This window comes from Dicentrarchus labrax, unplaced genomic scaffold (assembly GCF_905237075.1).
Source record: "Dicentrarchus labrax unplaced genomic scaffold, dlabrax2021, whole genome shotgun sequence".
In the NCBI taxonomy this organism is placed as follows: Eukaryota; Metazoa; Chordata; class Actinopteri; family Moronidae; genus Dicentrarchus; species Dicentrarchus labrax.
The window spans coordinates 23,270,613-23,284,229 of NW_026136701.1; the positions used below are offsets into that span (position 1 = coordinate 23,270,613).

At 41.5% G+C, this 13,617-nt stretch overlaps 2 protein-coding genes and 1 long non-coding RNA gene across 11 annotated transcripts in view; 1 reads left to right on the top strand and 2 right to left on the bottom strand.

Moving 5' to 3' along the window:
• The window catches only part of LOC127368572 (integrin beta-1), a 67,018-nt gene that overhangs the window by 44,679 nt on the left and 8,722 nt on the right, over positions 1–13,617 (bottom strand). Inside the window, exons 2-15 of one of the 7 annotated variants that reach the window (XM_051409577.1) lie at positions 12,481–12,547; positions 11,884–11,969; positions 9,044–9,266; positions 8,512–8,682; positions 8,159–8,397; positions 7,610–7,765; positions 7,384–7,479; positions 7,169–7,258; positions 5,939–6,079; positions 5,388–5,596; positions 4,862–5,100; positions 4,553–4,775; positions 3,827–4,059; positions 1,421–3,207 (exon numbers count right to left, since the gene is read on the bottom strand). The exons of 1 other annotated variant lie outside the window; for it this stretch is intronic. In XM_051409577.1, coding sequence (XP_051265537.1) covers positions 3,167–3,207; positions 3,827–4,059; positions 4,553–4,775; positions 4,862–5,100; positions 5,388–5,596; positions 5,939–6,079; positions 7,169–7,258; positions 7,384–7,479; positions 7,610–7,765; positions 8,159–8,397; positions 8,512–8,682; positions 9,044–9,266; positions 11,884–11,969; positions 12,481–12,547 — 2,214 coding nt within the window. In that variant the 3' untranslated portion in view covers positions 1,421–3,166. Of the gene's footprint in view, positions 1–1,420; positions 3,208–3,826; positions 4,060–4,552; positions 4,776–4,861; positions 5,101–5,387; positions 5,597–5,938; positions 6,080–7,168; positions 7,259–7,383; positions 7,480–7,609; positions 7,766–8,158; positions 8,398–8,511; positions 8,683–9,043; positions 9,267–11,883; positions 11,970–12,480; positions 12,548–13,617 lie in introns of those variants that run through there. 5 more of the 7 variants (XM_051409520.1, XM_051409531.1, XM_051409537.1 and 2 more) reach the window with 5 other exon arrangements.
• Positions 1–13,617, top strand: part of LOC127368607 (uncharacterized) — a 43,760-nt gene that overhangs the window by 16,112 nt on the left and 14,031 nt on the right. The gene's annotated exons all lie outside the window — the stretch shown is intronic.
• Positions 1–13,617, bottom strand: part of LOC127368552 (neuropilin-1a) — a 122,338-nt gene that overhangs the window by 14,660 nt on the left and 94,061 nt on the right. The window lies entirely within an intron of this gene.

The following is a 13,617-nucleotide window of genomic DNA, read 5'->3' on the forward strand; positions in this document are numbered from 1 at the left end:
TTTCTTTGCTGAAATGCACCATGGGAGTCGTAGTTACAGGTATTCCTCAAAGTTTCTCCACAAGCTGTACCTTCGAGTCTTTATCAAAGAGAGATAGTTTCTAACACGGTTCTTTTTAATTATTTAGTTATTTTGTAATGATGATTTAGCTCGGGGAGTTTCATGCTGATCAAAGCTGAACAGGAACTCCAACTGTGAGATGTAATATTATCTATGGGAAAAATTAATGAGACTTTTACATCTGGAGCCAGGGATATCTGAAATAACTCTATAATAAATGCATAATAATGCATTAATATTTACTTGGGTTTAAATTGAGCTGTTCTTTTAAGGAAATTTAACTTTTTAGTTAAAGTAAGTGCCAAATTACATCGCTATTTCTGCAAAACTTACCTGTAAAGTGTAATTACCCCATTTTTAACGCATTGTCGTTTCCGTTTCTGTGTCTCTGTGTGGGACGTGTACCAACACCGCACCCATAAACTGATTCATTTTAAGCAACAGTAAGTTTAAGTACACACGATTTTGTTATTTTTCAGTGTTCAGCACTTTATACACCAAAACATGTTTATTCACGTGTAATTGTCAGGCCTACTGATGTGGGATGAATCATAAAATCAATAATTATAATAAAATTAAATAGAGTTCAGCTCCAAAATGAACCTGAATACATCAGGTTGAGTTAACAACAATTCAAATTCACTCTTATTCTAAATGTAACTCCCTATATGTTCCTCAACCTACTGTGTAGCACATAATCACATGTTATATAAAACACATGTCTAAATTGGTGTTTCTGCTTATTTAAGTCTCTTCTTCTGTTTATGCACGAGCACACAGTGCACATACGTGAGCATACAGTGTGTACAGTGTGTGAGCTGAGGCATGTATAAACGCATGTACCAGCCAGGGACCTTCCTGAACCTTCCTGCCTAGATCTTTTGAAAAGGCTTTATAAAAAGACACAGGAAACAGAGCAGAGAGGTGGAGTGAAGGGACAGAGGAGCATGTAGATCTCCGTCTGCAGTAAATCAGCAGGAGTCTGATGGCTAACCTCGTCCTCCGCCCTGCCATCTGGAACACATAGAGGAGGAAGTGGCACCAACAGGGCCAGCCGAGGAGAGGAAGTGGGGTCTTGAAAGCAATGACATGAATTTCCTCTTGAGGATCAGAATCAAAGTCGCACCAATCGCCAAGAAGGGTTAGAGGACCAAGACTGGTGGGATCTCATATTTACTAGTGGTGATCTGAGTCTGTGATATTTTTTTTTATCTTGTCTCTGTGTTTCGTACTGAAAGCTCCATGAAACCATAGAAATTAATTTAACTCAAAACATTGTTGAAACTGATCACGTCAAACATTTAAAGTAAAACCAACTCAATTTAGTTAAAAAAGTAGCTTCAGTAAAAGTGATACTGACTTAATTTGGTCATTTTTATTAAGAAAATACATATTAAAAAGTACAAAATCAGGAATATTTCTGTAACTTATGTCACTTAAAAAATACCAGTAAAAGCTGCTTCATTAAGTATCCATGTTAACTTAACAGAATTTAGGTTTTTTTTTAGTTTTACTTAAAATGTTCAATGTAATGTGTTGTGACTGCAGTGTCTTCTTTACATTTTCTGGTGAAGGTGCAGGTGGCGCTCTTGTCCTCATTTGTTCAGCCATTGAGGCCATTACAACTCATTTCAACCACACAATTGTTCCTCTGTTTATTCAAACCAGATGATTCTGTGAGATATGTACGTTGTGGAAACGGTTTCAGCTGATCGATTCTACAGTAAAGCTAAAAAAAGAACAACATTCGTCAGTTTACAAAGTGACATTAATGGCCAACTGACTGATATATTCACAGTAATTTACAACAGCGTAGGCTTTGTTTCAGTGGGGGAGTAGAATGAATCAAAAAGGGTTATTGTGAATATAATTATAATGACAAAAAAAACAGAAAGATGCAAATTGTTACATTATGAATGCACCGCTTAAAAACAAGTTTAGCTTTTTTTCCTAGAGACCTGATACCTGAAATAATGTTGTGTATTTCTGTCTTTACTACAGAGTGCCTTTGATATTGAATGAAGAACACAAAGAGGAGGTGGCAGCTGGCAGGACGCTGGCAAATTGCTCCTGGAGCTCTAAAAGCATAATCATCCACACCGCCTTTACTGTCATCTCCGCCGTCAACATCTCCCTCCCTCTCTTCACCGCTGGCAAGGACACCAAGGTCGCCATGCACTGATCTTGTGCCTTGGCGCATGTAGTTAGTCAGTACGACTATAGTCTTGTTTCTCTTCTCCTTGCAGTCTGTGAGAAAGGCCCGCATGATATCCACCTCCTTTTCGGGGACATAGCGCTCCCAGCCCCGCACAAACTCCTCCAGTACTTCGACCCTGTTCTCAACCGCTGTGTGCACCAAATCATACTGTTCCCTGGTTATGTGCCCCGACTGGAGCGCTTCAGCCTGATCAAACACATCTGTCAGGCCAACCATCAGACCACCAAACTGACCTGATGCACAGCGGGACCACAATGTCTCTTTTACCTTCATCTCAGTGTCCTGATATTTTGTGCGGCAATCGTGCAGCCTTTTCTTTACATCAGCTACATCCTCTTCTTCCATAGCAGCAATGTAATCAAAACTGCTATTACAGACCTCTTCGTAGCTGCCCTTGAGTGCCCTCAGTTCAAGTTTGAGGTCATGTTCAGTTAAAAGCTCTATGTTGAAGTCAATGGCATTTGCCCTCCTGGTAAACATCCCCTGTGCATAGGAACGCTTTTTCTTTAATTCTCCACAGACCGGCTTATCCTATGCCGTCGTGCTAAACAGTCACAATGAAAGTCACTCAAGCACAGTCACAGACCACACGAAATCCTTACCTGAGGGCCTGGACCGGGTCCGAAGCTCCGTCGATCGGCCGGGAAGCTCCGACGGGTCTCGTTTCTACGCTCGCCTCCTGTAGCTTGCCGTTGTTGACACTGTCCGACCTCCGCTTCTCCGTCACGGGGCTGGCTTAGTGTTGATTACTGTACGGTTTTATTAAACTACATCCCACCGCACGGGGTGCGTTTGACCCGCGAAACAGTGTCACACTCAGCCCCGACACTCAATATCTTTTTCACGTGTTAATTTCCTTTTCTCAGCAACTCCACACATGCTTTTCTTTTAGCACTTAAACAGTGATCGTGCCGTCAGCAGGTAATCAACTGGAAAACACAAAATATAAACAACATCGCTACATTAATGGCACGGACATATTTATGATAGTTAACTCAAGTTACAAACACTTTGTATACATATTAACTCACCAGCTCAGCTTCACCAGTCAAACCGAAGCACAGCAAGTACGAAATAATCACAGAGGAACAAAAAATACAAGGTGGACTGCTGCCGCTAGAGGGCGCTATGAACTCCCAACATAATAACAGTAGGAGACAACATAACATATTTGAAAATAGGAGAACTTCACACACTTATAATTAAACAAAGTTCTGTTTACATTATTTGTATCCTTCAGGCCTAACAATTGTCTTGAATATGTTCTTTCTTCATGAAACATTTGCAAATCTGATATCTGTTAACATTTGAAACCCGCAACCTAGTGTGAGGCAGCTTGTCCTGGCGTGTGAAACCACTGGCAGGACTGCGTATCATTTTGTGTGTGAGCATGAAAACAATGCTGCGCAGCTACTAGTGGTCAAACATTCTCTACATGGCACCTTTAATTTAAGATGACAGTGGAGATGACTTGATATATTCTGCATGCAACATATCAGAGAATGAAGACACTTTTTAATGTTTAACATTTAGCAGGTCCAATCATACCCAGCGTCTCCACCACATAGACCTCCTTGGTGTCGTTCCTGATGGCGTAGGTGTAGTAGAACCAGCAGTCGTTGGCGTCTCGCTCTTTGCAGTGGGCCAGAGAGAAGCTCTGGTCTGTAGGCTGGGGCAGCTGGTTGAGATCCTTCACCTTGATCAGCTGGAAGTAGCTGCAGTCCCGCTCACATGTATCCTTCTTCTCACCGACCTCGAATGCTCGGCACTGCACGCAATCTCTGTGAAATCATAGATAGAGGGTTGATTCTCTCGCCATGTTGTATACTAGTCCAGCATACCCTGCTAGAAGGCCCACACTGTAACCAACGAGCATCAGTGCTTATAATATAGAGCATCTATAGACGGTTCATTTTAGAACATTAAATATCCTCAGACTGCTAACAAAAAAAGGGACATGACCTCAGTGTCAGTGGTTGCTATGGCCCTGCCGAGAGGAAGCCCATAAGAACACACAGGAAGCAGATGCTAAGTATAAACATACAGAGAGGCGTGGGGCTCTAACCAAAGACCTTCTTACTTTGTAACAGCTCTATGCACAAAGACTCCTCAATTTAATCAAACTGGAAAAGAAAAAAAGAATCTCTGACCACAGTGAAACAAAATCCTTCAGACTTTATAGAATAAATGTGTAAAACTGTTTGCATAAACAGTCCATGTGTAAAATCTATAAGACGTTATACTAAGATTTCTGAATGCGAGCTTCAGACTCACTTGTGCTCAGCGCAGACGCCAGGGCAGGTGGGACAGATCTCGCAGGTTGGACCCTGGAATTTGGGGCTGGTGCATTTGCAGATTCCACAAACACAAGTACCACGGCCATTACAGATTTGCCCGTTCTTGGCGAGGCAGGTGGAAGTCTCCAGGGAGCAGTCACAGGCACTGCCTGTGTAGTTGGCGTCGCAGATACACTTCCTGCATTCACAGCGGCCATGTCCTGGTAAAGCACAGGCAATGGCAAAGGGTTACCACAGAGTTTACAATAAACAGGCTTTCCAATTTTATTATTTCTGCAATCCTCACCTCCGCAGAGCTTGTTGTTTGAGCGGTCACAGTTGAAGTTGTCACACTCGCAGTATTTGCCACTGTAGATCTCTGCAGGATTCTCACGCTTCTTGCATTCGCAGGTGCCGCAGACACAGTCACCGTTGTTGCTGCAGATATCCATACCATTGTCTTTTCGGCAGTTGGCATCCAGGTCCTCTGTCCGCACTTCATCTATGCTGCACTCGCATAGTCGCCCAATACGTCCATCGTTACACCTGAGAGGGAAAACAGGAGGTTAACCTTCTCAGTACTAAGTGTGTCCTCAAAGCCGAACATTATGAACAGATTATAACTCAACAAGATAAAAAAATCCTACTAAATATCAAACCATGTACCATAGAAGCCCAAATACCAACAGCTTTTATTATCACATTATGCACCTTGTATTTCCTAATAAGTAGTTCCCTTTTCTGGTTTAAGATGTACAGTTGTGGTTGGAAACTGAAAGCTGTAAGACCTTTAAGCTCCATGGTCTAGTGAATCTTTCTGGCTGAATACTAACTTGCAGGCTCCACACTCGAAGGTCCCGTTGCCCTCGAAGCACTTCTTACTGTCGGGCTCGCCTTCTGTGGCGCATTGACAATCGCAGATGAAGTTCAGAACTATCTCCACCTCCTCAGTGAAGCCCAGTGGTTTAATTCTAATGGTCTCAGGCTCAGCCTTGCCACTGGATGGACACTTCTGGGATTCAATGGAAATCTTGAAAGACACCTGGAAACCAGTAGAGAGTTTATAGGGTTAGCAAAACTATTACAAGGAAGAGGCCTTGAGGCTTATTGTTCCATTTTTCAGACATGACTTTGATTATTATTAGATTGTATTGTTATTTATTGTTTGTTTTGACGTGACGTTTAACAAATGCATGTGTTTTTTCCTCCCTGTTACAGCTAATTCGACCCAACCAGATTCCTCACGTAGCAAGAAGGACAGTTGTTTACCAGCTTCACGAGCCATAAACAGGACATCAAGGCTATAAAGTAACACCGCTGCCAGGGCAGACGGTGCTTTTCCCACAGTGCACAACCAAATTGCACCAAACAGTATCACGTCTACCTCGTCTCCAATAGAGATGTTGGAGCACTTCCTGCCGTTCTCCCCTGTTCCTTCCACGCCGTTCTTACAGATGGACTTGTAGGTGATGGAGACTCCCTCTGGCAGCCGGCCATTTTCCAGAATGACTTCAGATGACAAAGACTGTGCAAAAGAAGAAAGATCTAACAGTCACTAAAGGCTGCAGTTTGAAGATAAAAGACATGTTCATCAATCACCCTGTGCATACAAGCCCATGTGGAAACCCAGCTGCTGCAGGGCAGACCATTTCACAGTGCCTGGTCTCATTAATATGTATGTCAAGGAGTGGCACAACATTCATATAACCTGAATGTGTGCTTAATATTTAACACCAGCGAGACAAAGTCACAGGGATTTTGAGGATTATTTGTCTCTCTTTCACAAATTACATAAACTGTAAAAAGAACACCATTCCCACCCCACAACAAACATCTCCTACGATGGATATCAGAGTGTACACAACGAAAGAGCATAGTTAATACAAGGCACTTAGTGATGGGAAATTGAGAAATGAAGCATTTGAGTTATAATGAGACATCAAGCAGAAGCAGCGTCCCGGCTAAAAATGTCAAAATGTGTGTCAAACATGATAATTTCATTACTTATTTCTGTACTTGTGTAAGGGGGGTTGTGAAAGAACATAAAAAAAAAAGATCTCTGCACTTCAGACAGGGAAGAGGGTTGGGCAGTCTCCTTCCACCACAAAAGCATCAGGCAGCATGCCAGGAGAGTAGTAAAGGCAATGACTTTATGGCCATATAGTTGCATGTAACTGCACCCCTTCCGGAATAATTCCAAACAAGGTTTGGATAAATTTTAACTGATTGCAGAGAGAGAGAGAGAGAGAGAGCGAGCGCTGTGAAAACAGCCTCTGAATATGAATATATATATGCTGTCAGTTAATGTGGCATCCGCAGACTTGCATCCATCACATTCAGTGTTAATTTGTGGGTTAATTTGTGGGTATATCTTAGCTAGTTTAGATTTGGACAGATGTAAAGCGTTGAGAGTATAATACTCCAAATAGAGGAGTAGTGAATTCCCTTATCGGTTGTTAAAAGTAAAAGTAAAAAAGCTAAATTCTGGATTGGAAGACCTGATGGTGTCGATCATTTTGTGAGAAGGTTCTTTGGGAAACTGTAGGATAGCACCCATAATATGTAGGACATAGATTATTTAAATTGTAGTGCAGTAAAGTGCAGTTTGACTCACGTTGTAAGCATCAATAATAAGTTTGATCACGTTGCTGGAGTTGGAGGACAGCGTGCCAACAGCTGATTTTGGGATGAGATTTTTCAACTCCTGAAAGAGACAGAAGGGTTGAAGGTAAGAACGGAGTGAACAAATGTTTATCTTTTGATTTAAATGGTGTGAATTAAACAGTCAATATTTCCATGAGGGTTACATTTTAGAAGCACAATGTTCACCTTGTAAACAGGCTGAAATTCCTCAGTGACGGCAAAGATGGTCTGGATGTTGTGGTCACTCAGTTTCTGAACCAAATGGGCGATGGAGGGGTAGTCCTATTCAAATATGCAACAAACACACACACACACACACACACACACACACACACACACACACACAGATTAATAAAAGCAGAATGTAGCTGGCAATACAACATGCACATTAAATAAATGATGAACTACATACATAGTAGTGGCTCATGGTGTACGTGTTGTTCTCCAGATGACACCTCCCATCGTTGGGCAGGACAATGCCGCCCAGTTTGCCATCTCCAGCGAAGTGGAAACCAGCGTCGGTGGAAAACACCAGCAGGCGGGTCACGTTCCTCCAGCCGATTTGTTCCTGGGAAGACAAAGAGAGCTTTCTCATTAATATTTCACAGATTTACAAGACAAGCTTGCCTCGATACAAGCTAGCACTGATAACTGACAATTATTTTCATTATCCATTAGTCAGCTGGTCCATAAAATGGTGAAAAATGTTGATCACTGTTTCCCAAAGCCCAGGCTGACTTCCTCAAATGTCCTTTGTTTTGTCCACAACCCAAAGATATTCAGGTTACGGTCATAGAGGACTAAAGACAGAAAACATTTGAGAAGCTGAAATCAGAGAATTTAGACATTTTTACCTCTTAAAAAGTGACTCAAAACATTCAGCTCGTTGACGAGTAATCATAATCTGGAACAAGCAACCACTAAAAAGGCCCACAGAGAGAAGTCTCTGGCCCCTTTTTACCTCACAGACCGCCACCTGCATGATGGCATCGAAGCCCCCCTCCGAAGAGTCCAGGTTTTCGGAGATCTGCTGCTCACTGACCAACCGATTGAACTCGTCTCCTTTGTCCGTCAGCTTCAGGACGTTCTTATAGCTGAAGGGCCTGGTACAGTTCTGGTTCCCAGTGCAGGGGTTGATGAACCTGGCTGGCGTGGTGCTGATGTAAGGCATGACCGTCTTCTCCACAATTGAGCCGAAACCTAACAGAGAGAAAAGCATTTTTGCTCAGAACTGCGAAATATTTCTAACATAACAGCCTTTTGTGATCATTAAGCTTTTTTTTTTTCTTTTTCTTTGTTGGGAGGTTTACTTACCAATCTGGAAATCCGAGGTAATCTCCTGCATTTCCCTCATGAGGTCAGTGCCAAGGTTCTTGACGTTTTCCAAATCATCTTTCATGGAGAAGGAGAGGTCCATAAGGTAATACAGGTCGATGGGGTAGTCCTCAGCGCGCTTGAATTTCAGCTCAAAAGTCTGGGGCTCACCTTAAGGGGGGGAAAAAAAAGACAATTTTTAGTGGAACTCAAGAGATTGTGACAAAAGCAAAAACATTACATTTCGACCTCCATACATGAAGGAAATTTAAAAGGGAGATTTTAAGAAAGAGGAAGGAAGAGATCCCCCCACTGTTATATACTAGAGAGACTGTGTTTATCTAGTCTTTTCCAAAACATAATTCACACAGAAATAACGGCTTCTAATTTTGCTTCAGAGCTGGCTGACTCAATTACTTTGCCCTGACACCGTAGGCCAGCAAAATATACACTCTTATAACAGTTTCAAACTAATTTCTTCCCAGCACTGGCAAAACATTCACAGATTTGGCTACAAAAGTTGAATATATACCAGATCTAAGGGTCAGGGTGAGTTTCTGGGGCTGGATCTGGGTGATCTGCTCAGGCTTCAGTTTCTCAGCCACATCCTTCTTGCGATTGGTGACGGGCTTGTTCTCATCGATGCTGATGCTTCCGCGTGGGTTTTCAATTTTGGCCACGTCGCAATTTCTCTTCTTCAGGGACTCCAGATCATCACAGCGAGCCGACTTGGACTCACCCACAGTGAGGAAGGTCTGCAAAAAAAAGCACAAGAGGATTAATTGTTAATAATAATACCTGACTTGTTCCTTGGACACTAACAGATAACAAAGATGTTCATTTAAGTACAAGGTCACTAAAAGGAAGGTGTGTGACTGGTATGAAAAAGCATGCTGCCGACTAGCACAGTACCACAGTACGTAATACAATCTCAATATGTCTCTTTATAATATACACAGGCCTGTACACTTACGTACACAGATTTTGGAAATAAAAATGATACTGATGCCAGAAGATTGTTCTGTTTTCTGTTATTTCAACAACTAAACTCAAGAATATCTGCTGCAGACAAATGAATGACAGTTTCTAACCGATGAGGCCTCTGGAATCGATCACTTGTAGTTTAACTGTCTGTTTTTTAGGCCGTTGTTCTCAGGCAACAGGAGACAATAAGGAACAGATGACTGGGAAGCCTGGCAATGAATATAGATTGGATGCACATGATATCCCACAAGGCATAGTGGAGGAGAACTTGAGACAATGAACTCAGTCAAAACAAAAATAGTGCTTTGACCCAATTCTTTCAAAACCACATGACCCGCTGTGGCCTTTTTTATTCCACTGCTTTTTGCCATAAATATCAGGTAAGATTTACTTGAAAGACTGAAAACCACAGAAATAACAAGCCACCGATTGTTCTGAAGACTTCACACGGTGAACACAGGAAATGGTGGTGATATACAGAGAGAAAGGATCAGTTAAAGCAATCTCAATCACTGTACATAATGCTGTCAGCAGTGGGCAGCATACACACCATTCACAGTTATCAGTTCATGCAGTGACATCAGATTGGAAGCACGACAAATACGTTATCATGGAGAGTTGTTCTTTACTGATGTGATTCTTATATGATTTTGGGTTGATTTTGAACGTCAAATGGTTTTATGGGTACAAGTAAAAATCTGTTTTAACATGTTATTAAGTACAGTCATGTTGGGATTTCATAAGCTAAGGAGTGGTTATCAGTCAACTGTGCGCTAGAGAAGTACAGTTGAGATTTAACAGGAATGCAGCAGTGTCTAGACACATGCCAAAATGACAAAAAACAAAACAAAAAAAAAACCCTGAGAGAAGTTTTTGTATTATTCACCAAGAGAGTCATCCTTCTGAACAGTTTCAGAGTAAGAGCTGACTCACAGGCTGGATTTTGGACAATTAAGTTAATGGTTTAAGTTCTGCATCAATGCAGTGAGATGATATTTGGGGATGACTACTGATGGTTTCAGATAAACACAACATTTCAAGATTATAAATAATTAGTAATGGGGATGTGGAAACAACAAAAGTTGAGACATTCACTGCACATTTCATTTATCATACACCTCGGGAATGTGTGACACCAAACTGTTAGACAGCTTGTTAGACCAGAAAATGTTCAGGGATTGCTGTTGCTTGGCACCATGTGAGCCCCTCAGACCTCAGGCTATGTCTCAGTATACCGGTGGATTACAAAGCCTTGTTTCTGGGTGACTTTTTGGCTTCTCGGGTGTTTGCATTGATTATAATAGTCTTATAATCTCATATCACAGTATATAAGACAAAGATTTATAGCCCAGTTCAACTGATTCACATTAACCCCATGTTCCTGAGATCCAAGTATTGCAGAGTGAAATTGAAGAAGAGGTGTAACATGCTCTTCACCAGAACACATTTTTCTTTATGTAGGAATAAAAATGCTCCCAAATACTTCTTGCACAGCATGATCTACAATTCAATAACATTTTCCATTTGTTTGACTATAATTTGTAGCTTCCACACTGAAAAATAAACTCGTACTAGCTGTGAAGGAGTGAGCAAACATTTCATATTAACCTCACGCTCCTGTAAATCTGTATTTTCCCGCACTGTGGTTTGTTCTGCTCAGTGGCATAATGCTGCCACAGTAAGAATACTTGCCTTGGGTACAGAAAACATCTAATTAAATGGGATTATTCAGCCAGAGTTTCCACTGTGAGACAAGGAGCAGCAGCTCTCCTGTTTACAATTAATGTAGTAGTTGTAGTTTACTTGCCTTTGGTCGAAAAGGCAGGAAAGAGCAAGTCTCCTGAATCTCTTAACTGTCTAGTACTTATGTGCATTTGTTTGTAAATGCACTTACAAGGTAAGCACAGTTTATGTGAATGTATGTCTATAGACTGCAATGCCAAAATGAATGTGAGAACATAAGAAAAAATATTTACTTACTTTTAGAACTCTCTTTTTCAAAATGATTGCTATGAATTAAACAAAATCATCAGTAACACTGTCAGATATTTTGTTACCTAAATCAAATGATCGTTGGACTGTATTTGTTTGTTTGTAAGCAGATCTAACTACAACTCCTGTTGCCCGCACACTTTCTGACAAAGGTTGAAATGTCTTTTCTAAATGTATTGTTTTTCATTTATTAGATATTGCATTATTCCATTCAGATGACGACTACCAGCTGTGTTTGTTAGCTGTTTATGTGCAATTCAACCATTAAATCAACGCTGCCACACAACCCGCAGAGGAGACTCTGAATGTGCCACACCCACAATTTAAGATTCCCTGGATATATTTTCATTCTTATGATAAAATACTTTGGCGGCAGCTTTTAGTGATTCAACTCACTTCGTCAGAGCACCATCCACACGTCTCGGCGACCTGGATGCATTCCCCACACGACTGTGCGTTTGCCTTGATGCATATGCTTCCCTCTGAAAAGAGACAACAAGTTCCTTTTAGCCGAGATCACAAAACAGAATTTCCATTAGTTCACTAACTCAAACCAGCTTCGGTTCTTGGCTGTAAATCACAATCTCTTCCCAGTTCAGAAAACTGAGTCATGCTGTGAAAAAGCTCTAGGCAGCCCACCAAGTGATGACTTCACCTTATAAATTTTTTTTTAAAAAAGCCTCCCACCACTTGCCACAAGGTCATTAAACCATGAATGAAGAAATAGAGCACTGCTGTATTTCATTGTGTTTAAGAAAAGTCTACAACAAAAAAAGGGGCCAACATTTAGCCCAGTGCACAGAGCAACAACGGATAAGTCAAACCATGATAATCAACATACACAAAGAATACTAAAGGTGTCTGTATTGAACTGCAGGGTCTGTTAACAGGGCTGAAAAACACGTCACGCTTTGTGCTAACTAACATTTAACAGTTAAGATAAGAAAAACAGAGCAAAATGTGAACAAATTAATGACATATCTTTGTTCTTACCTTGCTGTGCCCAGCCGCCACCAAGGACTGCTGATAAGGTAGCTATTAAAAGTAACCGCAGATCCATCTGTAACAAGAAAAATAAAACAAACCTCAATGTTGGAAGCTGAAACCGGGGGGGGGGGACACTTCATCCTTAAAGAATCAAAACAGAATCAACAGTCGCATGTATTTTATTGGAGGTTTAATGTGGCTTCAAAGATTCAAAGTCATTCGTATGTGAGACGTTCTTGTTAACCTTTACAGAGGAATGATAGAAAGCATCACAAACAGGCACGGGATGTAGACGACACCGGACGAGTCTGAGCTGAACCTTGATGATGTGACACGGCTGCACAATGGGACACTTTATGATAACCTACATTAAAGTTGGTCAACATTTAAAGAAGCTTATTACCCTACCAAGTGCCCCATTAACACGGCAATTCACCCTTCATCCACCAGGGTGAATAAAGCTGTTGTTAAGGCTCTATCCTGATGTGGAGGTGAAATACCTCCGTTGCCGTTAGGCAGCGGAGGGGTGGAGTGATTCACATTTGGCCTGTTCCATACATGGAGGAGTGATTTGCCCTCGCTCAGCAGGCATCAGCTGCTACAAACCGCTGCAGTACATACTTGCTTCTTGACTGCAAGTTTGGAGACTTTCATGCTGTTACAGGCCTACGTACAGGTAGCTGGTTATCTTGATAGGGAATTTCAGATAAGACAGAGAACACTAAAAACAGAACGACAGAAAGATTACATCTTATAAGTAGGTGGCGATTCTCAGTTCATCAGCAACTTGAAAATAGTCTTGTGGTGGGTCCACTTTTTTTTTTAACTGAGCAAAAGCCACAACTCGAAAGCAGAAAACTGAGAAAGAAGAAGTAGGTGTGTTCACATGTAAGTGTGTGTGTATGTTCCCATATTTGGTCAGGCTGCCTCCTCCTGAATCCCTGCCATTCCCCACACAATGCCAGTGACACACTTCCTTGACTGTCTGCCCAAATCCTCAAACTCAGAAACTCAGAGTAACTTTTATGTGTCATGGCCCAGCACTAAGTTATACATAGGACATCAGGGCAGTGTTGACAGTAGCTAAAGTCAACAGCTGTGTCTTAAAATAGTCTACCACTGTTGGATCTTATTAAGATAATT